Genomic DNA, 24,669 nt, shown 5'->3' with positions numbered 1-24,669 from the left:
TGGTGTCTTCACCTTCTACTATTCACTGGGACCGGATTCCCTCTTGCCCAATATTCTTTTTACAATAAAATATAAACCCAAGGTACATATGTCTGTTAACATTCTTGTACTTTCCTTAAATTTGATAAGGATTTATAGTGGGTAGGAATTATTGTGTATTTCTAGTTGCTTTCAGAAATACTACACATCAATACAGCTCATATCCAGCGACTGATAGACGTTTTGCAGCAAGCGTACAATGATTAAGATTTTGAATTCTTCATACGTTTCTGCGTAGTCTCATCAAATCTATATATGGCTGTAAATCTGGTTGTTGGGAGTGTTCATGGATGTTATTTTCTGCTTCACTTATCTTTCAGTTTCGGCATTTGAGTAGCAAGTAGTCGAGAAATTACGTAGTTGTATTTTCTTTTACTGAGGCTTTTTCTTTTCTAAAGATGCTCTTCCTTTGGCAAGCCAGTGCTAAGTCTTTGCTGACTGTAGTCAAACCTCTTTAAGTGGTACTGCATTTCAAAGAAAAAAAAATCCCAAAGGAAATTGCTGTTTTCTAACTTAAAATGGTTTAACGTAGAATTTCATAGGACTAAAAATGTTATAGTTAAAATAGTTCAAGGCTATGAGTAAGACAAGTTTTGTAGAGAAGCCAGCTGGTCTGTTCTTAGACCAACTGACGTCCGGGAGGTGACTGGAGATGTGGAAGAGTATGTGTCTCCTCAAACTTTGTTTTAGCGGAAGCATTTTTTTTGTTTGGCTCGGTGGTTTCTCATACCATGCCTTGCCGTCTTGTTTTCCTGCTGGGAGAGCAACTTAGTCTTTATGCTGTTCTGTTCTCTGTAACTGTATGTTCTAAAAGGAAATTCATGAATATATCGATATATTAAGGGAGTCATCGTTTTGAAGAATGTAAACTTATCCAAATGTCTCCTTTTAGCAATTAGAATTGCCGGAGCTATTTCCCCATGGTCACAGTTGTGCTGTATGTGGCAAGGTCAAATGCAAGAGGCACAGGTAAATTAAATACATGGCACCGGTAAGCTTAGTATTTCTTACATTTTGCACGTAGCAGTAGGAAACTTTCAATGAAATATTGTTACATTGACTTTTCCATGCTCTCCTGTAGACCTACTTTGCTTCTGGAAAACTATCAGCCATGGCTGGATCTGAAAGTGCCTTCCAAGGTTGATGCATCACTCTCAGAGGTAATTGCTGCTTCGTTTCTTTCATACCTTGAAGTTCAGTGAGTTTTTATTGCGTGTCTCTTAGGCCTGTTACTTCTAGTTCAGTAGGTAGTTCGGATGTACTTCCCATGTATGTTAACTTGTTCCTGTAAAAGTCAAATCAAAAGGATATATGCTGGGAGCAGGGGGGTGAGGTGGCCAGCTTGTTAACACAGATGTGATTGTTCCTGTAGTAGTGTGCCTAGAACACAGAAGAAACATCTATGTAAATTGGGAAGTATATAGGAAAGAACAGTTATAATTGAACGTGCTTGTTTCTCGAAATGTTAAAGATTTCAGCCTGATTAGTTTGTTGAAGTGGAGGTTAAGAGGTGATTTGGTCCAGCTGCGAAATTTCTGTAATGAAGATGATAATGTGATAGTAGCTGTTTAAAATCATCAGACAAAGCTGTAACAAAATCTGTCTAAAAAAGAAATTAGTAGATTTAATGAAAGAAGAGCAGCATAAGTACCTTTTTTTTTAATAAGGCAATAAATCAGGAATTTTGTTTTGCTCTTTTCTCTTATTTTAAAGACCTATCTGAAGAGCAATTTTTCTTAGAGTTTGGTGGGGTTTTTTTCCTTGATTGGTAACTGAAGAAGTATATTGGCAGCTAAATAGATAATCTTGCCCTTTTTTAAAACTAGGAAAATATGCAAGCACGTATGTAGCTTAATCTTCATTTATTTAGAAATCCAACTTTGGAGTTCTGTGGTAAGAGGATGAACGATTGGCATGTCAGAAGTGAGAAGATTCTTAAATGTCAGCTCTCGCAATTAACAGCATGGTGTATGAAGTCAAAGCTGTGTGCGTTTGTGGTATAAGCTCACACTTTCATTCAGCTGTGTCTGATGGTGTCCTGGGCATGGCCTACAGCAAGAGTAAATAAAGAATGAAAATATTAAGGGAAGGGAGGGATGGACAGTTGAGGAATGTTTTTTAAGAAAAACCACAAATAACAACTTGTTAACTTCCTTTGGTTTAGTGTAGTGACTTCCTCTGCGATTTCAGAAGCAAATGTTTGTTGTTTTAAAATTACTTAATCTGTTAATTCTTTTTAAATAAGTTTGGGCTTAAGAGTATAAAAATAATATTGCTGAATATAATTTCAATACGCTTATTTTTTAAAATGTCTGTTTTTAATAATAGAATGTAAAATAAAATCTGTTAATTCTTTTTAAATAAGTTTGGTCTTAAGAGTATTAAAATAATATTACTGAATATAATTTCAATAGGCTTATTTTTTAATGTCTTTTTTTAATAATAGAATGTAAAATACATATTTTTATGTATGTAATATTTTTAGAATTTTGGGTAGTGAATAGCTGTGACAGTTTAGCAAAGGATGTGGTAAGTGCTGAAAAACTGGAAAGTTTTCCGTTTAGCTTAAATGGGGATTTAATGCTAAAAAAGTTCTTTGTAGTGTGTTATTCATAAGAGATGTGAGTAGATACCATAGTTATCTTCTAAGACTGATCTTTAAAATGTGTTGCTACGCACTGGCATTTTGTATTTAATTACTGTTGCTCTAGTTCTGCTTTTATCAAAGTGGTGTAGTCTTTTATTTGCTGCTTCTTTTTACTTCAGTGTCATGTCCCTGGCCCTGCTTTATTTAGCAGTGTGGACGTGGCTTTTGTATATCTGTGCCATGTTTCTCATTCCTTTCTTTTCTTTGGGCGCTTAACTGGAGGGACATGCCAGACCCGAGTTCTGTGTCTTCCTGGGACAGTGAGCCAGGGTAATCATCTTTGCTATCTGTTTGAGCCACCATTTTCACCCATGTAGGATACTATTTGGAATGAGAAATCTCATTGCTTTGTTCCCCATTGCAGCTCTTCTGTATTGGTTAAGAGGGTAGCGAGGATTCTGCCCACACCGTATCCCTCTGGGGATGCAGCATGTAATGTGTGCCTGGAATTGGATAGCCTGCTTGGGGTTGGAAGGAGAGACTGCTCTTACTTTCTTTTGTGGGTTAGTGGTACGTTAGAGGGAAGCTGATACAGTGAAAACTGAGTTAAGATTAATGAGATTCTAAAGGAGTGCAGAGTGCATCCTGCTTCTAAAAAGTAGATTCTTCAAATACTGGGAATAATTCTGGGACTTTTTAATTCTGATTCCTTTTTCTAGTTCTTCCTTTGCAGGTTGAAGAATTCTGGCAATACTCTCATTTCCAAATATTTCTAATTTGAATCGGTTGTATAGTCTTTAAGTTTGTGTTTTCAAGTACTTACAGAATAATTTCATGCACACTTGAATCCGAAGAAATCCAAGTTTTTCTCACAAGTATGGATTTTTCTCCCTTGGATTGTGACAGTTTGTCTCACTTTGCAAATTCTTAATCTTTTGCAGCCTTGTTTTTGTTATCTAGCTGCTATACATGGTTTAGAACAATAAGAAAAACTTGTGCTTGGACTTTCCTCCTACTTCATTTATGTTTATTATTATAGTTGAACTCTAAACTGCCTCAACCATGCATCTATCAATATTTGATAGTTTGGGCTGCATCTGCACAAAAATAGTGTGGTGACCCAAGTATAATTTTGTTTCCAGTTTCTAAGTCATTGTGCTTTATGTTAGTTTCACCGATGTTTTCTTTTTTTTTTGCATTAGGATGTGATATCTGTTGGTCAGTTTTATGTTGTATATAATTTCAGGTGCTACAGATTCTATAAAGGAGAATTTAATTCTACTATTCAGTTAATGAACTCAGCTCTTTCCATACACTATCATTTTTGCTATGTGAGGGATGGTTGCAAGTCAAATCTGTGGAAAGTGGCTCAGCTACTCTTGATTACCATTGTGAAAGAAACGCCTTAGTGGATCAAGGTGCTGTCTGTTGGTGTTCATGTGTCCGAAGAAGGGCAACGAAGGTGGTGAAGGCTCTGGAGCACAAGTCTGATGGGGAGCGGCTGAGGGAGCTGGGGGGGTTTGGACTGGAGAAGAGGAGGCTGAGGTGAGACCTGATCACTCTCTACAATGACTTGAAAGGAGGGTGTAGCAACAGGGGGGTCGGTCTCTTCTCCCAAGTAACAAGCGATGGGACAAGAGGACGTGGCCTCAGGTTGCGCCAGGGGAGGTTTAAATTGGATATTAGGAAGAATTTCTTCACTGAAAGGGTTTTCAAGCGCTGGAACTGGCTGCCCAGGGGAGTGGTGGAGTCCCCATCCCTGGAGGTATTTAAAAGGTGTGTAGGTGTGGTGCTTGGGGACATGGTTTAGTGGTGGGCTTGGCTGTGCTAGGTTAACAGTTGGACTCGATGATCTTAAAGGTCCTTGCCAACTTAAATGATTCTATGATTCTGTGATCTCACAAATTTTTCTTTAATCCTTAAGTTGTCAGATTCTTGACTTGATTATGGGACCAGAATTTTATCTCTTCTTTTTTTTTTTTTTTTCTTTTCTAAAAGTAAAAAATGGACAAATGCATGACAAGAAATCAGTTATTGTCTGAACGTGCTCTTTGCCGGTCCTGAACTTTTGTAGCAGCACAGTGGCCTGCATGCTTTCTTAGTGAGAATCGCTTGTTCTATCCTCAGGAAGTGGTCTCAGCTATCTAGTTGCACCATCTTTTAAGGCTTTTAAAATTGTCTTCATGGTTTTACTTATCAAATCCTTGCTCCTTTCCAATCTAATTCGGCCTGGTAGTTCTGACCTGCTGCTGAATCATTCATCACTCAGCTCTACAGTTCCTCTTCCTGACAACTGGGGTCTGTTCTGTGGCAGTCCACAGAAAGCTTGTCTCAGCAGCAAAGGCTGACTAGTTTGCAGTGTTGCAGTGCACACTAGAAAACAATTTCTCTTTGTTTTTTCTTCAGCTGCTGCTTATATTGCTGCCTGCTGCATTTGGTTTTACCCCTGTAATCTCTTTCCAATTCAAAACTGCTCACACACAGTAGAATAAATCATTTTGCAAAAATACTCAAAAAATAGGTAGGCTTTAAATGAAATGACTCATCATTTGTGTTTGAAACTGGAGAATAATTCTTTACAGACAAGGAAATTGCTTGTCGTTAGCTGTCATTCTTTGAGATGCCCTATCTACTCCGTTGGCATGTGTGCATAGTGTGAGCAGTTGAGCTTGAATAATACTGTTTGTGTTGCTGAAATGGAAGTGGGTACACACATCCTGCTTTCCTAATGCTTTATGAACGTGCAGTGGATGATGTGACAGGTTTTTTTCTGACTTCAGTATCACACTGATACAGTCTGGAAGGCTCATACAATTCATGGGAAAACTATACAGACCGTATGCCTTGAAGTCCTGTTACTGGCAGTCAGTTGCCTATTATTCCTTGAGTGCTTGTATTTTGCAGTGTGGGTAATTTCACATTGTAGCTCTCTTAGCTTCAGTACAGCACCTTCATGCAGTGGAGCATCACACATAACTGCCTCTGCCATGCCATGTGTTTATTAAATGTATAAAACAGGGACTGCTTTCTGTGTGTCCAGGATCAAGGCATTTCTTATTAAGGCCATATAGATAACTTGAGTTCTAGTAGAATATGTCTTGACCTCCAGTATCAGGACCAGTGATATGTGCACTTCAAGTGCATTTTGAGTTAGCTGTCTGTCTCTTTGCATGCTGCCTCTGGGTCTTTGACTAGTGGGATAATCTGCATGGCATTGTCCTGTGGAAGCAGGACCGTACCATAAAGCCCTTAGTTACAGTGTGGTTGTGGAAGCAGGCGATAACAAGAGATACACCAGCAAGCCTGCAGAATGGTTTAAGTGGAAGTCAGTTACTACAGACATGGGATGAATCTCAAGGAGACCTTATCCAGAGTGGGATGGGTCATCAGGTCTTGCATCTTTCCTGCTTTCCTTGCTGATTTAGTAACTGCAGGAAGATGATTCTCAGAACCACGCATGTTTGGCTTAGCTAGTAGTAAGAACGAGATCTATCACTGTTGGAAACAATTGTTCTAGTGGCTTTAGAAGCCTCTGGGCTGTAGGCAAAGAGAGGGCCAACTAGTTACGTTAGCATCTGATGAACTGAAATTGCAGTGACACATGCACTGGAAGCCTGATGGACAGCCTTTCAGTTCCAAAGTAGTAGTCATAGATAAAACAAGCTCTTTCAAGAGGAGTGCATTGTACTCCCTTGAGTACATGTCTTGTGCTTGAAGGCTGTCTTGAAGTACACTTTCCACTCCAAGTGGAAGATGGTCTGCTGTCGTTGCTCTTGATAGGGAGGCATATAGCAAAAGTGGAGGAAGAAAGAAAAGGGATCATTTAACAGACAGATACACAGTGTGGATTTTTCTGCAGGCCTCTGCTTTTGAAAGGCACTTTTTTGAAAGAGTCTGTAGTTGGAGCCTTGAAAGAGGTTTATTTTGTTAGAAACTGCGTGAACAAAAATAATGTTGCAATACCTGCGAGACTGAGTAAATTGGTAGTTTATATACTGGCGTGCTATACAAGGCATCCAGAAAATTGTTTTGAGTAGTCTGATCTATTGCTCTTAAGGCCAATGGTCTGTGTTTGCTGACTGGAGCTAGATGTGGTCTCCCTCCTGTTATCTGAAGATTAACTTCCAAAGATTCTCTGAGATTTCTTGATCTTTTCTGGACTGGGAAGTAAAAGCATCTGTTGCCATCTCCCCCCACCCTTCCACTCTGCTTTTAATGGAAATAGGAAATTTTGGTGGGGACGCATGACATTTAGCTTACCCATTCATCATCAACACATGATCATGTTACAATTTCAAGATCTATTATTGGTATAGCACATAGGTGTTGGAGAAAAGACATCGATGACTTTGTATGGTCCACAACGCAGACATCTAAAGTTATCCTGAACTGGAAAACATCCCTTCAGAGAGAGAGTGAAGGAACAAAATTTCTCCTTCACCCATAAGAGGAAAGGGAGGAAAATCGCTGAAATAGAACAATTGCAAAAGAGGGAGTATCTTACCAAATTTGATTAGGTGATATTCTTAGTAGTGAAGACAGAAAAAGAGTATCCATCAGCTGCTCAAGTCTGAATAACTGAGAGGAGTTAAAAAGGCCGTGGTGTGCATTTTACTGAGTGTGCTTTTATAATCATGAGTAGAGCAGATGCATGTAGTGCCCTAAAGATAGTATAAATTTAGTAAGTCTTGAATTCTTGCAGTGCATACAGTGTGAATGAGTGCAGCAGCAAATCTGGTAAAAAGAGTAATACTTATTCTGATAAATGACATTTGTGTATCACCTGTTACACTCAGCTTTCCTTTCAAACAGATTTTACATTTTTCTTTGAGCACAGTGGCTTCTTTAGCAAAACCTTTGCTTCTACAGAACACGGCACAGGAGCCTCACGTGGCAACACACGTATTCTGTCTTACTACCCTCGTCAGCACTGATGCTGGTGGGGACAAATGATCTCTAAAGCAGTGATTCGAATTAAGGGATAGATTTCAACAGGAGAAGGTAGTACAGAGTATATCTTGGGGTTGTGGTGAAGGAGGAGAAATCTCAAGAAAAGTTCATCCTTCCTTTTCCTTCCTCGTGTTGTGTTGTTTTTTTTTCTTGGCACTGTCTGACATTGCTCCTTCCCTTCAGAAGTTTTCTCTTTGCTAATCGTGGTGCAAGGACTGTTAACAGTTACTTGAAACTTTTGTGTAGGTGTAAGGAGAGGTGTGAAAGCTGCAGTCCGGCTAGCAGTGCACCTTGTGTGTATGGTGGTGGCAGCCCGTTGATCGAACAGGGACTGTCACCTCCTCTGCCTCCCTCCCTTCTGTGATGTTGAAAGCCAAGCTGAACCAAGGCATGCCTATGACGTGAGTGCAACAACGCTGGTTCTTCCTGAATAACCCAGGTTTTCCAGCATGGAAGAGGCAACCACAGACTTGACCTGTGAGGAACAGTTTGATGGAAAGGGTGTGAACGATTCCTGTACAGAGATGCATGTAGGTGGGATATACAGGGGCTAGGAACAGGAGGGGGAAGGCCGTGAGGATACATGTAGGAGAAGGACTTTGGGAAGTGCACTGGTTGGGACTTCAGGAGGTGGAAGGCTTTGTTGAAAGCTGTGGTGCAGGATGTGGAGGAAGGAGAATGGCTTTCCTAGGAATTGCTTTTTAGGACTTTTCTTTTGCTTTCTTTGTGAGTGATGAGCACACCGGATTGACTGTCCCATGTTGAGGGTGGGGGAGAGCTGGAAAAGGTGGAGGTTTGGATGAAGAAGGATAGAGATATGTCTAAGTGTAGGATGGGTAGCTGCGCCTATGGGACACTCCACACTACGTCAGAAAAGAATGGTGACTGATCTCAAAGATTAGGGAAGGGCTGTTTGAGGTAAGATTACATTTTTCAGAGCATTCGCCTAACAGAGTCGCCACGGCGCTGCGCTTCACGTTGTTGATAGTACTAGTGGCAGCCATTTCACATTGGTGCCTGATGAAACCATCACTTTGTTGCGATTTCCCCAAAGTACTGATTATTATGCAAAATAATTGATCTCACAATAAGATCACAACATACACATTTGTACGTTGAAGTTTTATGATGTGTGATTTATGTTCTATGAGTTTTGGAAGGTGTTTGTGTTTTTAACTCTTCTGACAAGGATTTAAGGTAAACTGTTTATTTTGTAATGTGGTTGTCTTTGTTCTACACAGGTGCTTGAGTTGGTGCTGGAAAACTTTATTTATCCATGGTACAGGTATGAGCTTCACCTAAAAGTTACTATATTTTTGAATATCATAAATATTTATCAAACTGTTTAAGAAATAGTGACCTAAAAATAAACATTTCTGTTTCTTTAGTAAAATATAAAGCATGCTTTTAAGTACTACAGTTTCATTGTTTTATTGTCTCTTAGCAGAGTAGATCAGATCTTTTAATAATTTAGGCATGATAGAGGTGGTTCTAAAATCTGTATTTCATCCTAAAAACTTCTAGATTGTTAATTTTTATATGTTAATTTTCTAATAGCTTACTTGAAAGTACGTATGACTTGATTAAAACCTGTGTAAAAACTCAAAAACTCCCAGAAATTTATTTCCAGATTAGAAGCATATGGATCATTGATATTGCTTTAAAAAAAAACCACCAACTTTGTAGTCTTTTAAAAACAAAAACTGCACTTTTAATTGATAGAGAAAAGGTATTTTGAATACATGTTGTGGCCACCTTCTTGCAGAACATCTGGTGATTTGCTGAGTTTTAAGGCTGTGAGTAGTTATGCTAGGCTGAATAGAGTAGTACTGTGCAAATAACTTTAAAACAGTGTATAAAGAAAGGACTATGACTAATTCTTTTTTCTGTTTTTTGCCTTGTACCTTTATATATTAATTAGTGCTTTGTAAGAAGAGTACTTTGTAAGAAGATATTTTTAATATTTTTAATTGTTCATACTGGCATTAATGTGTTAAAAAACATTTTGCCTTAATTCTGAATTTGACATTTTCGTTAGATGAAAATGCTCAGTTTTGTGCTAAAAGAAATTTATACTTTCTTTTCTTTTACTGCATGCTGGGTTTTTTTCTGTCTCCTTGGGATCTAAAATTTTCTGGGCAGACTTCTTTGGCTGATTGATTTTTAATTATGGCCGATACCTGTGTGTCTCACATCTGTCTTTTAGTGATGAATACACTGGAGTATAAAACTTAAGTTTACGTAAACAGCAGAGGGAGCTTTAGCACCGTGTATTGTGAGTGATCAAGTTGGGCAACTGAAGGTTTTTAACTTTCAAATACAGAAAACTAAGAGCATGTTCTGTTGAGCTGCTTGGTAAAGTAACAAATGTAAGGGAACCATCTTCTATATTTCATAATCTGAAATTAGATAGGATTTTTTAGCTGGTGGAAGGTGTCTTCAGTGTATTTGTTTTGAACTGGCAGGGAAACTTGGATTCCACATATTACTTACATCCCTGACGCCCAAGATAGTGGAAGTCTGGAACACATTGTATGGTAGGGATAGTAATATACATAGCTAGAAGGGCAATGCAAAATATACTTGATAGGAAGCCAGCGAGCCTAGGTTCTGCTACATCTTGCCCTCTGGTGAGCTGTATAGATGTTCCTGCACTGTCTTCAGTTTTACCTGGCTGCAGCTCTGTATTGTGAACTAGCTCCATAAATTCACACCGTGCTGATCAGACCTAATAAGCTTTCCATGAACCTGAAGTACTGGGAGTTCGGTGAGCTATAGTGCAGGGATATCTGAGTAATTCTGCAGGAAACAGCTTGGTCCTGAACAACTTACTGGTTTCAGCTTAACAGTAGTAATGTCAGATCTGGTTTTATTCCCTCTAGATGTTCAGGTGTCTCTGTACTTTCCTATATTTCCAGCAACAATCGTGCAGGGAGGCCTGAGATGTGTGTCTGTGTGCAGCCGTTTGAGGTCTGTCTCATAGAGCATGTTAAGTTTTGACTTTCCTACTTAGGTGTACCTATGCTGTTTACATAGCTCAACTCACCCTGGAGAAAGGACTCTTGCATTCACAAAATGTTTTTTCTGAGTTAACAAACCTCACTGACTCTGGATAGTTCTTCACAGAGCTAAATCAGAAGCCTTTGCATCCAGACTATCCTTATTTAGCAGCGTGGGTAACCACCAGCAGGCAATTCAGACTTGCCAGACTAGGTTGGTAAAACAGTTTGCTGCTTTCCCTTGCAGAAAAGTCTGGGCATAATTCCTTACACTATCTGCTCTCCTTTCAAGTAAACAGAATTTGTGCAGAAGCACAAATATTTTTTTGTTGTTGTTGGTTTTGTTTTGTTTTCTTTTTTGTGCCCTGCCAGCTGATGCTGTCTTGCGGCACCTTGCACTCTCTGGGCATTAGAGAGGTAACATGATGCATCTCGCTCAGAAACCTGGGAAGTGTAACACTTACCAGAAATGTACGTTACAAGATAAAGTCATAGATTTATTGCTCAGGAAATAAAGTGCTATAAGCAAGGAAAAGCTGTGTTTTACGTTTGTTTTGTTAATACACTGTGTAAGAATTTGTAGTGTTTTATTAGCAGGTTTAAACTTTGAGGCAAACATCCCTAAATTTGGATCAGTTTAGGGGAATGAAGATTAGTACTTAAAATACAGTGAACTCTACTGAAATAGGTAGTTGGACCTATATGCATTTTTTGTTTGGTATTTTTCAAAGTATTTATACTGGTTATATTTAAATATTTGTGTTTCAAGATTCTTTTCAACTATATGAGAAGAATAGAGCATACTTGTAAGTGATCCAAGTTTGTAGAACTACAAAACACTGGTCTGAGTCTATTGCTTACACTGTATACTGAACAATAAAACTGTATGATATATTGCTTCTACCGATCTAATTTTATATAGGAGAGTTTAAAGCTTGAACGAGTCACTCTATGCTTACTGAGATTTTTTGGTCATTGATGCTATTGCAACTCCAGTTCTCTCAGATTAGATTAGAATCCAGTAATTACTGCATTTTTGTAATCTGTTACTATGAAAACATTTTTTCTTGATAGTGGCTAAACCCTGTGTTTTCACATACGGAGCTGCTTCTATTTTAAATGCAAGTAATGCAAGAAAAATTCAGGATTTTTGTTGAGTTACAAACCATAGCTTTACAATTTTATCAACTTGTGACTTACTATCTTAACTTTTTGATAGGAGTTGGCCAAATTTCGTAAGAATAATTGACGCATAGCGAAAAAATATCACTTTGGTATTTGTGTATGGTTTTCATTTATCAGTAGATCCCGTAAGACTTTGCATGCAATAGCAGTTGGGTGTATCGCTTTTGAGACGCTGGACTTGGTAACTGTTTACAATTAACAGGCTGAGCCTTTTTTTTTTTTTTAGCGAATCTCTCTGTTATACTGACAGTTGTGTTTTTAAGTTTTTCGTCAAATTCTGGGAAAATGTAGCCATTTTTTTGAAATGTTTCCGAGCGAGTTACTTGGACCTTCCACTGTGTCACTAGAGATTTGAGATCTTACAGGTTCTTGGTGTTTTTTTCACCAGCCTTCAGTCTGCTGGTGATTAAAAGAATGTCTCTGCAAACCTATGGCGTGTTGTGAAAGTACGTGGCATGAAGTCATGTCCAAGTAGAATTAGCCCAGATATTGGTTATCCAAGTGTCAATAAAATAACAACTTCTTGGTCCAAATTACTTCATATATCTTGTTGTCTGTCAAATACTAGTAATACAGTCATACAATTTGTTTCCTAATCTCTTGGCTTCCTTTGACAGTATGGGTATTTGCTAACCATACTGCTTCCAAAATGTCAGTTGCTGATCTTAAAACAAACCAAACCTTCCCCTACAGTATTCTTCTCTGCATATGATTAGCTCTTGGAGGATGGTTGTATTCCTTATGCCAGGCTGCTTTCTTTGAGGTGCTTTTTAATGCAGTTAGTTGCATATTATAACCGTCAGGTCACCAGTATCTGTACCTAGCAGTTCCATCTTCATCATCTGTTTGAATGCTATATAACCCAGGCTAACACTGCTTTAAAAAATTGGATGCTGAGTAATGTAAAATGGTATTATGGGCATAAATTTTTTGTTTTTCAAATGTACTGTTGTTGCTTGTAGTGTTTGGGGTTTTTTAATGCAAATAATATTTTGAGTTTCCTACATGTGGAAACTCATTTATTATCGACAACTGTGATGGCTTTTACATATGGTCATTGGCTAAAGCAGGATGTAACTTTCTTTGTTGTGTCATTACTCAGCTATTATAATGCAGTTTTACCAGTATCTTTAGTCATACTGTAATGTCCATATATGCTTAAATGTTGCTAGATTTTTATTCTTTCTGTTGCATTTTGTGGAATGCTGTTATCATGGTCGCTTTTCCCACTCAGTTTAGTTGCAGTTTCTGCAACCAAGACTTACCGTATTTCCCATTTTCATTCAGTTTCCCAAAAAAGACATGCAGTTAGGTATTTTTCTTCCTGAATCAACTTTAAGTATTGTTACCATGATTTTTCATTGAACATACTTTATTGCAGCAGATGGAAACTGGCAAGCCAGATAAAAAGTTTAGATGGTATTTTGACATAGTGATTTGGGAATCTGTTTAAATTCTTCTTGGTTTCTTTGTTTCCAAGCAGAAACCATATTAAATAATTTCAATTCTGTTCCAAGTAGCTATAGGTTGAGGTTCTTGTTTTGTTTTATTTGTAATTGATGGTTTCACATTTCATGCTACATCAAAAGTAGATGAACTGTAAAAAAAGTAAGTTCTGTCATTTGTTGGTTTCCTGTGCTATGCTTTCTTTTTTAAGAAATGGCAATCTCTGTTTAGACCAGAAATAGGCCCATTTTTATAGTTAAAAGAGAGAAAATTATTGTATTAAATGACATCTAAGTATTAGAATTTGTTGAAAAAATACCAATGAAAATTTTCTATTGGAAGAGACTAAGCTGAAATACAAGGGATGTACCTATTTCATGAAAAGTTAGATGAGAAACTACCAATTTTATTATAAAACTTAAACAAAAGGGTTAACAAAGCCAGATTTGTACTAAAACAAGGAAATTATTTGAAATCTTGGAGTATAGAAGGTCTTGTAGTATGCAATATGGAAAATTCAATTTTGACTAACTTAACTGGGGAATGTGCTTGCAGTACTTTTATTCCAAAGGCTTTGTCGATACTAATTCGGTTTCACTTCATGCCACTGAACTAGGAAACATTCACATATGAGCAAACTCAAAAAGATTTTACTTGGTCAGAATCATGCGAACAGTTTATTAGAGCAAGAATTGGTATATAATTCCAATTTACTAACATATTTCTTAAGCCATTGTTGTGTGCAGAATCATAGCGGGAATACTGTGTATTTTACTCGAGCAGAAGACTGCTTACTGTCTGCCTGCACTTCGTAGCTTTCATTTCAGTTAATACCAGTTGGAGTGTCACCATTGAATGTTCTCATTCCAGCTTTTAGTAGTGCCAAATGTATTGTGGTTGGATTAATATAAGTGTATTTTATTCTGTTTTCTTGCATGACGTGCTTTACAACACTGCAGAAATATTACTGATGATGAATCCTCAGTGGATGAACTGAGAGGCACGCTGCGGTTTTTTGCATCTGTGTTAGTTCGGCGAATTCACAAGGTAAGATGACTTAAAGGTTTTAAAGTTGGTTTTCTATCAGAAAAAACTGATATCCATTTGTAGCAAGTTCTTTAATTTTTTTTTTAAATGGTGATTCCAAAGTCAGTCTTGCAGAGAGTATAGACAGTTTCCATCTAAGTTTCTTTATGGTACCTGTTCCCTCCTTCTGGAGCTTATCCCATTCCTGGTTATAAACCATCTTTGAAGATTCATCATTGGAAGTGTTCAACATCAGGTTGGATGAGGCTTTGAGCAACCTAATCTAGTGAAAGCTGTCCCTGCCCATAGCACGGGATTGGATTAGGTGATCTTTGAAGGTCCCTTGCAACCCAAACCATTCTATGATTCTATGATTTTTGCAAATGGATTTTTTACACAAGTGCAAGGCATTATTAAAACCTTGGGATGATCTTTTAGCTGTCTTTTAGTGACTTAATCCAAGTGGAAACAATTTTGAGAATTACTAAAGAAGAACTACTAGAAAATGGTTAGCACTGTACCTGTCTCGTAGCTTCTCCTTGCTTGACTTCTTTAAATGCAGACAAGGTCCTTACGTTGTCTATGAAGAATAGACTGTCATTAAGTGAATAGCTTACTATAAGAATTAAAACGGGTATGGTTCTTATATTAATGTAGTTCTTAAGAAACATTCGGAAGACTTAAAGAATATTCAGATTTTTTATTTGCTGTGTTTAATATATTAAGCACATATACTCTCTTTTCTGGTGAAGTGCTTCAAGCCTGTTTCACAGGAACTGCTTCTAACTTTCTGGCAGGAAGAACTGCTAACTCAGTTTCCAGATTTATTCAGTGCTGGCCCTTCTGTTGGAGCAACTACCATAAATGTGTGTCTTTTTTCCCCTCCTTAGTAACAGCACTATTTCCTGAGCTACAAGTTGTGTGTGTACTCTGTCATGACTGATTAACAGCCTGATTCTGTCCTCCATATATATCAAATCCAGATGACTTTCTTGTTTACTCTGACTCAAGCATGTTGTTTTTTAAAGTGAACATGGTGGAAGATTAGGAAATGTCCATGTAGTGCAGACATATGGAGGTGTGAAAGTGGAGTAAATCTTTCAAAGTGAAAGTCTAGAGCAAGGTCTTAAAATTTGCTTTGGAGTTATAATATGTGCAGGTGTTAGTTGCATTATTTGTAGATCCATTGTTGATTCAGAAAACTATGGTGTCTCCTCTGCTGATATTGTAATAAGGTATTAATTGTGTTATCTCAGATCAACTATAGCATCCTTAAGTAGAGTGTTAATTTACCATATCTGCCTTTGACAGTAATGAATTAAATGTAGTATCTTCAGTTCTGTGTAGTTGGGTAGACAATACGTGCAACAGAAACTCAAGACATGTACAACTATTGAGCACTGTCAGGGGAACTACAAAATAAAGGTCATCACAGAAATCCGTTTCTCTTTACAAATGTTCAGATTTATTTGTATCCATCCTACAGAATAATATAGTTTATTTTGTCTCTTTTGTATGAAGTGGTGCAGATATTTCAAATAAAAAGATACTGATAATAACTTTGTGTTTTGAAACAAGATTGAAACTTGGCATGCTCAGCCATACAGGGGAGCATGGTATCTCATGCTATGCTGTATTTTTCAGCTCATGCTTTTATTTTTTCTGCTGAACAGGCTTTTCTGTGTGTGCATACACCCACATTCAGATTTAGACAGCCTCAATTAACAGCTGTGATGTATATACTACTGAAAATGTTGTGTGTAGAAATCAGAGTTGATATGCAAGTTGCAAATAAAATACCAACTTTTTGTCATTTTAGGAATCCTAGTTTAAAGCTTCAGTAGTTAGCTGAAATAGGTTATGACAGAATGTTTTATAGCGTGTCAGCTCTGATAGTGTTCTTCATAACCTCATTTCAGGAGAAATTTATCACTGATTGCAAAATGAAATAGTCTTTATACCTTTGCCAAACAGCTGTACTTTGCTTTGGATTTATTATTAAATGCTTGAAAGCAATAGTTCTAGCTAATAGAGATAAAATTTTTAAGTTTAGGAACTACTATGTGTAAGAAACAGATTTTTTTTCCTTTTTTTAGGTTATGTCTTTATACTTTTTTGCCAAAGAATCTTCTGTTTCTGAATTAAGACTTAAAATTACACATTGCTTCAGTGAAAAGCATTCCTTTGTTTTCTGTTTAAGGCTGCCTAGGTGGATTTTTCTGAGGCATAGTTGTCGAACAAAATAACAAGCACTTTAGGCCGGTCAGCTCTTAAATATACACCGAAATACTTCTATCTCTTTTTCTCTGGATTTTCCTTATTGTGGCCATTTGTGGGTTGATTCTGGGTATTGAAGGGAAAGTGAAGGGTTTCCCTTTGTATGATGTGGTGTAGATAACCCTGCATCTGATTGCAATTTTTGTCAAAAGTCAATAGTGTCTACTGCAGTGTTGATAACCATTTGCCTGCTGTGCTCTTTGACTTACCTGTGCAGGAATAAATACTCTCCTCTCCCTATGTTGCATACGAGACTCTTGATGTATTGAAATTACTGTCGAAATGTGAGTCCCAAAGGACAGGGTTTTCCATTGATGAGCAGAAGCTCCTACTTTCTTGCTTGTAAATAGGAGTTGACCTTAATGTAGTTAGTTACTCTTAGGCAGTTCTAGTTAATGGTATGAGCTTGTCTGGGCTGGCCAGGTAAGGTCATAGCTGTGCACCTCAAATATTACGGAGGAGTGTGCAGGAATACATGCTATTCTCCTTGTACTAATGAATTAAAAAATACTACTTTTCTCTCAGCTCTCATGGCCTTTGCAGTTACCCTGTCTCTTTTTTTGTCTGGCAAGAAGCACTTTTATACTTCTGTTTCTTTACTTAAGTTTCATTGACTTAGTATTGATGAGGGACAAACTCCATTAGGAAAGAAACTTGTTCAGAAGTCTTAAATTTTGAACTTTTGCAATTGTATGTTTCTGCTTCTCTGAGACATCTTTTGCTCTTGATTAAAATAAAGGGCATGCAAAGTGAAAATCAGTTTCTGGATAATTTTCTGTGGAAACTGCTGCAGCTGATAAAGAAGAATCCTTTGAAACTGTACAGGCTGGGGACTGGCTGGCTGTGGAGAGAAGCTCTGCTGCAAAGGACCTGGCCCCATGGTAGTAGGTCAGCTGAATATGAGCCAGCAGCGTGTGCTGGCGGCAAAGAACGCCAACAGCATCCTGGGCTGTGTTAACAGGAACAGAGCCAATCAATCAGGGAAAGTCATTATCTGCCTTTACTTGATGCTCTTTAGATGGCATCTTGGATAATGCATCCAGTTTTGGGCTCCCCATTCCAAAAGAGACGTTGGTAGAGTGGAGCAAGTTCAACCAAGGGGCCACCAAGATGGTTGGGGCTGGAGCATTTGACCTGTGAGGAGGTGACTGTCTTCGTCTCGGGAGGTTTTCAACACCGACGTGGATAGAGCCCTAAGCACCCTAATCTGAGCCTGCTTTGAGCAGGTTTGACTTGGGCTAAGACATCCTGATGTCTGTTTGTGCCTGAATTGTTCTGTAATTCTCATTTTATTTTTCATAGCCATCAAGAAAAGTATAAATGCAGGACTCTAATACAACCCGTGATTAAATCGTACATGGTTTTTGTTTGGCTTATGATCCTGTGATATCGTTATTGGCACTAACAGTCTTCTTGACTCAGTAACTCACATTTTCTTTTGGTTCTGCCATCACTCGAGCTGTGACATTTTTTCTATATATACATAGAGAGGAGGGTTTGACTTCGCTTTTAGTCCTTGTGGACATGATTGCTGAGGGTTAAGGTATACAAGTACTAGAAGCAGAGCATAGTTAGCTTCCTTTTGTTGGTGGTCAAATCTTCACGTAGAACTAGGCTTCATATACTGTGACTTGGAAATCAAGCTGCATTCCTATAATTATTGCAATGGAAGAATCATGATGGGAACAAGTTGACAATAAATGTGTTAACAGTATTGTTTATGGCATTTAGTTCTACATGATGTTATATGCTTTGCCCAGAATGAGCATGCTGTCAGTTCATCTAGAGAATTCATGGGTTGTTTCTTAGGGATTCATTTTGTATGTGGACATAGAAGCAAATTGATATGTTTGATAGTTGTCTGTAATAAATTTGGGGAAAAAAACCAGAACAATTCTTGTTTTATTTTGAAACTATTCATAAATGTGTTAACAGTATTGTTTATGGCATTTAGTTCTACATGATGTTATATGCTTTGCCCAGAATGAGCATGCTGTCAGTTCATCTAGAGAATTCATGGGTTGTTTCTTAGGGATTCATTTTGTATGTGGACATAGAAGCAAATTAATATGTTGATAGTTGTCTGTAATAAATTTGGGGGAAAAACCCAGAACAATTCTTGTTTTATTTTAAAACTATTCTTTAGGTGGATATTCCAACTGTTGTAACAAAGAAAATGCTCAAGGCAGCAATGAAACACATCGAAGTGATAGCCAAGGCCAGGCAGAAAGGTAATGTAAAGTTTTAATACGTTGTCAGTTTCAAAGGGCAAGTATAAATGTTTCTTTATGCATGTTTGTTATTATATTTGCTAAATATTTTCATCCTTACTGCCTTCTCTTTAAAAAAAAAAAAAGTGATCCTGTAGCATTTTTCTTCTGGAAGTTGCAAACACAAATAGTGGAAAAGTTACACTACAAATAATCTGTTAGTTTTGGTTTTCATTTCCCCACTTTGAAAATACTAAATTTCTTTCTCTGTAAACAGGAGTGTGTTTTTTATCTGCTCAGAGCAATGAAGATCATTTAGCAATGCTTCTTGAAGTTTTTCCTCTGTATTCCAGATGAGCAATTATACATGAAAGGGTTTGCATGTCCATGCGCTGTACTGTAACTGTCACTCTTATAGCTGGAATGGTTTCACATCTGTACGCTAACATGAGCCGTTAGTGGAGTTGTTCAGTATGTTGAAAAGGTAGGTTTATGCTTATAAGCCGTGGAGAGACTTTGAGCAGTAGCATATTGAATTATTATCCAAATAAAAATATCTTCACAAGCATAATGTAAAAATTATATTAAAACTGCACATTGAAGGAATATTTGGAAAATAGAACACTTGCTGTTGGAAAATAGTTACCTTTATTTTTTTCCACTGGCTGTGTTCCACAATACTGTATCTGCTAAATGTGGTTTCATTCAACTTTGAAGCGTAGATGTTTACTTTCACCGGTGTCATGAAGTTTCCTCCCTTCCCTCAAAACATTTGCTTGCTATCCAAAAATATATGCCATTGACCCTGTGAGTAGTGGGTAATGAATGATGAGACATAGTGTGATCACATTAGACGTCTTTCATGGCATGACAACAATTTCAAGACGTTAGGTTACCTTGCAGTGCTGTTTATTGCCAAATGTTGTATTTCCTTTGATTTCTACTAAGGATTTGGAAACACTTTTCTTTAGCAGCAAAGAACTGTATTTTAAATGCATGACATTGAAAATATAGCCGTTTTCTTCAGCGTGTTAAAGGAAAAGACTCATTCCCTGGGGGCAGATATATGAAGTAGCAGCTGAAAATGACTTTTAGTAGCGCTTGCTAGTAAACGATGCTAAACCAGCCACCGTACTACATGGTTCAGAGGCAGCTTTCAAACCTTGCTTTGCTTGCTAGTTGAGCCTAGCCTTTTCTGTTTGCTTAGTTTCTAAATCCTTTTTTCAAATGATTGCTTTAGGGGGCATTTCCTTTTTTCCTACTCTTCTTACCCTTACGTCTCTTAGTAATTCCTCACTATTTGCACAGACACCTCCATGATTCGTTACCTGTGCTTCCCAGAGAGCCCATTCCTCCTGTCTGCTTTTAGTGACATCAGCTAGGCAGATTTATCAGGTGATACCCATTCCTGCATCACGCATATCAGCTGATACCACTTGTGGTTCTTGGTTGTGAAGGACAAGCTAGCAGGCTTCTGTACTAATTTCAGTATGCTGGAAACAAGCTTTAAGCTTCTAGATTTTGGGTATGTATTATGTACCTGACTTGTGCCTAGCGTGATCTCGGCATGATTTATTACAGCTCACTTCTTGCCTTTGAAGTGATTTGAAGGAATATAATGTTGTTGCTTCTAATTAATACGTCTAGTTTTTAATCTGATAAAGCAGGTATTCTTTCATCTCCATACAGCTATTTATGAGAGGCAGAACTTTTGCAGGTCCCCATGCTGGCTTTGGTTTGTTTTATGCTTTGTTTAAAATTTATGTTCCTTCATGTTTGTTTCTAAATGTTCTAAGCAGGAAACAGACTTAACAGGATTAACTAAAAGTATAAGCTTACCTTGATTTCAAATTGTGTTGTAGGCAAATCTATAGGTAGAAGCCTGATAAATGGGAGACCATGAAGGAGGTCAGGAAAAAATCAAGTAGAGGCACACTTTGGGCAATGCATTTTTTTAGAAGAATCAAGATATTGAGTTCTTCAGTAATTGTAAATGAGAAGACAGTCTGGAAACCATGCAAATTAGAATTGTTTGGTGAGGGAATTCTTATTTCAGTGTGAGGTTTTATTTATACATAGTGAGGCTTCAAAGTCTAAGCCAAGGTTCTTTTGTAAAGTTTCAACATTGTATCCCTTTGGCAGTTGTATATGTACTAAAAGTATTAACTTTTTAGCTCTTATTTCACAACAAGAAAAAGCTGGAACGATTCATAATACTGTTTTTTACTTGCAGTAAAAAATGCAGAATTTTTACAGCAAGCTGCTTTAGAAGAATATGGACCAGAACTCCATGTTGCTTTGAGAAGTCGAAGAGATGAACTTCACTACTTAAGAAAACTTACTGAACTTCTTTTTCCTTATATTTTGCCCCCGAAGTCAACAGAGTGCAGGTATAGAAATTATTTAGAATTGTATTCTTTAAAGTATCTGCATACTACGTAGTACAATAATTTTGGGGAGTGAAGGAATGAACTCCAAAGTCATCCTCCTCATTCCTTCTTCTTATCACTTTGCTTATAAGTTTTTTGATTTCTCTTAAAAATATTCTAGCACACTTAAAGTATTATTAAATACTGAAATATTTCCCAGTAAAATGTAATGGCATTGGAAACTTCACTTAGAAAATTACGTAATCTAGTATTTGTTCTAATTTTTTTCTTTTTCATTTCAGGTCCCTGGCTCTTCTGATAAGAGAGATTCTGCCTGGTTCTGTTTTCCTTCCCTCAATGGATTTCTTAGCTGATCCTGTAAGACTTTGGAGCACAGGACTAATCTTAAGTTATTCAATATTACATTTTTCCTACTAAGTATGTTGTGGTAAAGCAAATGATGTATAATGACTTGATGTGCATTTTGACTGGGTAAAAGAAAAAGAAATCTTGTGACCGATATTTTTGTGTGTTCATTATAACTGGTTTGAGTGCTTAAGTGACTGAACTGACTAAAATACAGTATTGATATGATCTCTTAAGAACGTATTTTTTAATGAAGGACTACAATTCCTGTCAAGTGGGAGAATGCTGTGCTGGTATAAGCACCTTCAAAATGCTGTAACTACATTTAAACAAGGGCTCAATTACTTGAATTCTAGCTGAAGTATCTTTATAGCAGTGTCACTAAACCAGCCTTTTCTGCAGCTGTATTGAAATAAATTCTTTTGTCCTTAATTGTGCTAATAAGAGGGCATTTATTTCCAAAGATGGAACACTGCCATCTTTGATTTTATTTATGCATGTATTTTAATAGGCAAAATTGCAGTACTTATAAAGGTATTGCCTAGCCGCAAGCAGAAAGTACTGTAGCTATGGAAGTATTAGTAGTTTATTGGATCTGCGCTAACAGTAAAAATACTTTGTAGAGCTTTCCTCCACTGGATAAAGGATGTTTCTGGGCAGGTCTCTTCAGAAGATCACTGATTTGTAAATACTTTTTAGTATTTAGAGACCATTGAAGGTTAATTCTCAAACGTGTGTTGCCAGGCTTTTTTTTTTTTTTAAGTGATAATATATTCAGAGGTTTAAACTTGGGTATAACATAGTAGTGAAATAATTTTAATCTAATTTGTTGAGTTTCTTTAATAGTAATTTTGTATTGTGTTTTTTCTGCAGGACACTGTCAACCATTTGCTGCTGATCTTCATTGATGATAGTCCAGTGAGTACTGACAGTTAGACGAGTCGTAATTTGTTCACCCATTAAGGAAGCTTTCTTACCCAATCGTCTCCTGTTATTTTTTTTCTACAGCCTGAGAAAGCAACTGAACCTACTTCTTCATTGGTTCCATTCCTTCAGAAATTTGCAGAGCCAAGAAATAAAAAACCGTCTGTAAGCAAAGGCAGTATTTATTTCCTTTCCTGTTTTGAACAAATGTTTTACTTTACCTGCTGTTTTTGTTCTACAACTCCTTGCATTATTTATGTACTCACTGAAAGACTGAAAATTGGCTGACTGCATTTTTAACTTACCAAGGTCCTGAAACTGGAGCTAAAGGAGATCAGAGATCAGCAAGACCTTTTATTTCGGTTTATGAACTTCCTGAAACAGGAAGGGGCAGTCCATGTGCTGCAGTTCTGTCTGACTGTAGGTAAGATTGCATACATGTGCTGAGGTATATTTGATGATCTTTAAAAGCATTAAGCATTTGCATATTGAAGTGAATCTTCAGTCTCAGAACTAGGCAGCATTGATAAGCGAGAGATTACCTTTTAGGATCTGTGTTCATTTACTTTATTATGGCCTGATTCTGGAATGCTAATCTTGTTAACATTAATGTTGGTGTGAACTGTAGGTCGTAATTGTATTTCTGTTTTTTAAAATGTCCAGCCTTTATCAATATAGAATATTCTTGTAAGAAAAAAGTTCTGGCCACAGATACAAAGTACAGCTGCCTTTTTATAATATGTGGTTACTAAAGTATTACTAAAATGAGCTGTTCATCATTAAAAGCTTCTCGTGTTCTTTTAGCTTTAAAATTTTGATTTCTGTAAAGAACAGAAACACAACAGGAACAGTAAAGGTGTTGAAACCTTCTATTCAGTAACCTGTACCTTGGTTATGAACCATGCCTTTGGGCTTACTATTACACAAGTGTTGTTTGTAAAGCCTTCTGCTTTCCAATGATAAGGTTTTCTGTGAAGTTCCTGTAAGTTAGAGTGGTTTATTTCAAGTTTTTTTGTCAACTAGTAGTTAATTACTGGCTTACCAAAATAATGTTGTGGTTTGTTTTTACTAAACAAGTATTTCCACGTTGCATAGGAAATACTGGATGTGTATTCATATCCCAAGCCTATACATACACGAGGAAGAGATGAAATTAAATTAGACAGACTTTATCTCATAAAATACTACAGAAATCATTAATAATTACGTAACAGAAATATAAATAATCTCTGTGCATGCAGCTTCTTATGTGCTTATAATTCTTCCAAACATGCTGGCTTTTTGTCAGAAAAACTCGTCTCCAAAAAACCAACAAAGTGATTACCTTTTCAGTGCTGGTGGTACCTGCGGGGAGTTTCTAAGCTGACCTTTCTAGAGCCCTCGAGAGCTTCTTCCTCTAGCAGGAAGGTTACTCAGACTGTGGCAATTGCCAATGATCAGTCTTTTTTTTTCTGAGTAAACCTCAGCATTTTCTTCCTTCTAAACTTGTCTTGCATTCTTACAGGTGACAAATCTGTATATTAGCTTATAAAATGAAGAATGAGATTTAGGTGTCTCAAGTTATGCTGTCCCAAACTGCCTACTGTAGGTGGTTTTTCGCTTGATAGAAATATTTGGGATAAGAAGCACTTGCTGCGGAAAATAAACCAAAAAACCCCCAGTTTGGTTTTGTCTGTTAACTGAAAAATTATTTTCCTTTCTTTCTGGCCATTAGTCATGCTATTAACGGGATGAGCCTATCAAGTAGGATTGCACAATAATTGTGCTGAATAGAATTTTTATTATGTATGGGGAAGGTCATTCTCAAGTTAATCTGATATTAAAGATGATATTGAAAATATTATGATGAGTTGGGTCTTAGGAATGAAATAGCAGCAGAATAGGCAGATGACTGATATAAAGGGCTCTTGGGGCTCTGTGTGTGTTTAGCATGAACTGGAAATCATGCTAAAAAGAAAATTACAATTTACAATGTGGTAATTTAGGAAGAAAAAAAAAATTCTTCTGGCAGGAGCAACTTAGTGGATTTATCCTTACTGTGATAAGGAATAATTAGTTTTAATTGGAATATATTTTTAGTAGTAATTTTATGAACAAATCTGAACTATAGTTAACAAGAAGGCAGCTACCTCATTACCTGAGATTTTGAGATGTCTTCTGTTTCTATTAATTTTAAAGTCTTACAAATTACTATATTTTCTGGAAAATGAGTTGATGTTATACGTTGCTTCAAGATGCTATTTGTTTGCCAAGTTGATCAACAAATGCATTTTCTTTCCTTTACTTCGCAG

General features: G+C 37.1%; 1 protein-coding gene across 1 annotated transcript in view; it reads left to right on the top strand.

Moving 5' to 3' along the window:
* Positions 1-4: 4 nt before the first annotated feature.
* Positions 5-24,669, top strand: part of SNX14 (sorting nexin 14) — a gene marked incomplete at both ends in the record, with an annotated part of 53,860 nt that continues 29,195 nt past the window's right edge. The window contains 11 exons of the mRNA XM_009699047.1: positions 5-82; positions 932-1,008; positions 1,121-1,199; positions 8,818-8,861; positions 14,166-14,253; positions 18,656-18,740; positions 20,953-21,109; positions 21,391-21,466; positions 22,328-22,372; positions 22,463-22,543; positions 22,688-22,802. Coding sequence (XP_009697349.1) covers positions 5-82; positions 932-1,008; positions 1,121-1,199; positions 8,818-8,861; positions 14,166-14,253; positions 18,656-18,740; positions 20,953-21,109; positions 21,391-21,466; positions 22,328-22,372; positions 22,463-22,543; positions 22,688-22,802 — 925 coding nt within the window. The remainder of the gene's footprint in view (positions 83-931; positions 1,009-1,120; positions 1,200-8,817; positions 8,862-14,165; positions 14,254-18,655; positions 18,741-20,952; positions 21,110-21,390; positions 21,467-22,327; positions 22,373-22,462; positions 22,544-22,687; positions 22,803-24,669) is intronic.

The sequence above is a fragment of the Cariama cristata genome, unplaced genomic scaffold (genome assembly GCF_000690535.1).
Source record: "Cariama cristata isolate BGI_N322 unplaced genomic scaffold, ASM69053v1 scaffold9534, whole genome shotgun sequence".
NCBI classification, from domain to species: Eukaryota; Metazoa; Chordata; class Aves; order Cariamiformes; family Cariamidae; genus Cariama; species Cariama cristata.
Note: the sequence above shows the minus strand (reverse complement) of the source record. Positions and strands in the feature narration are given on the sequence as shown.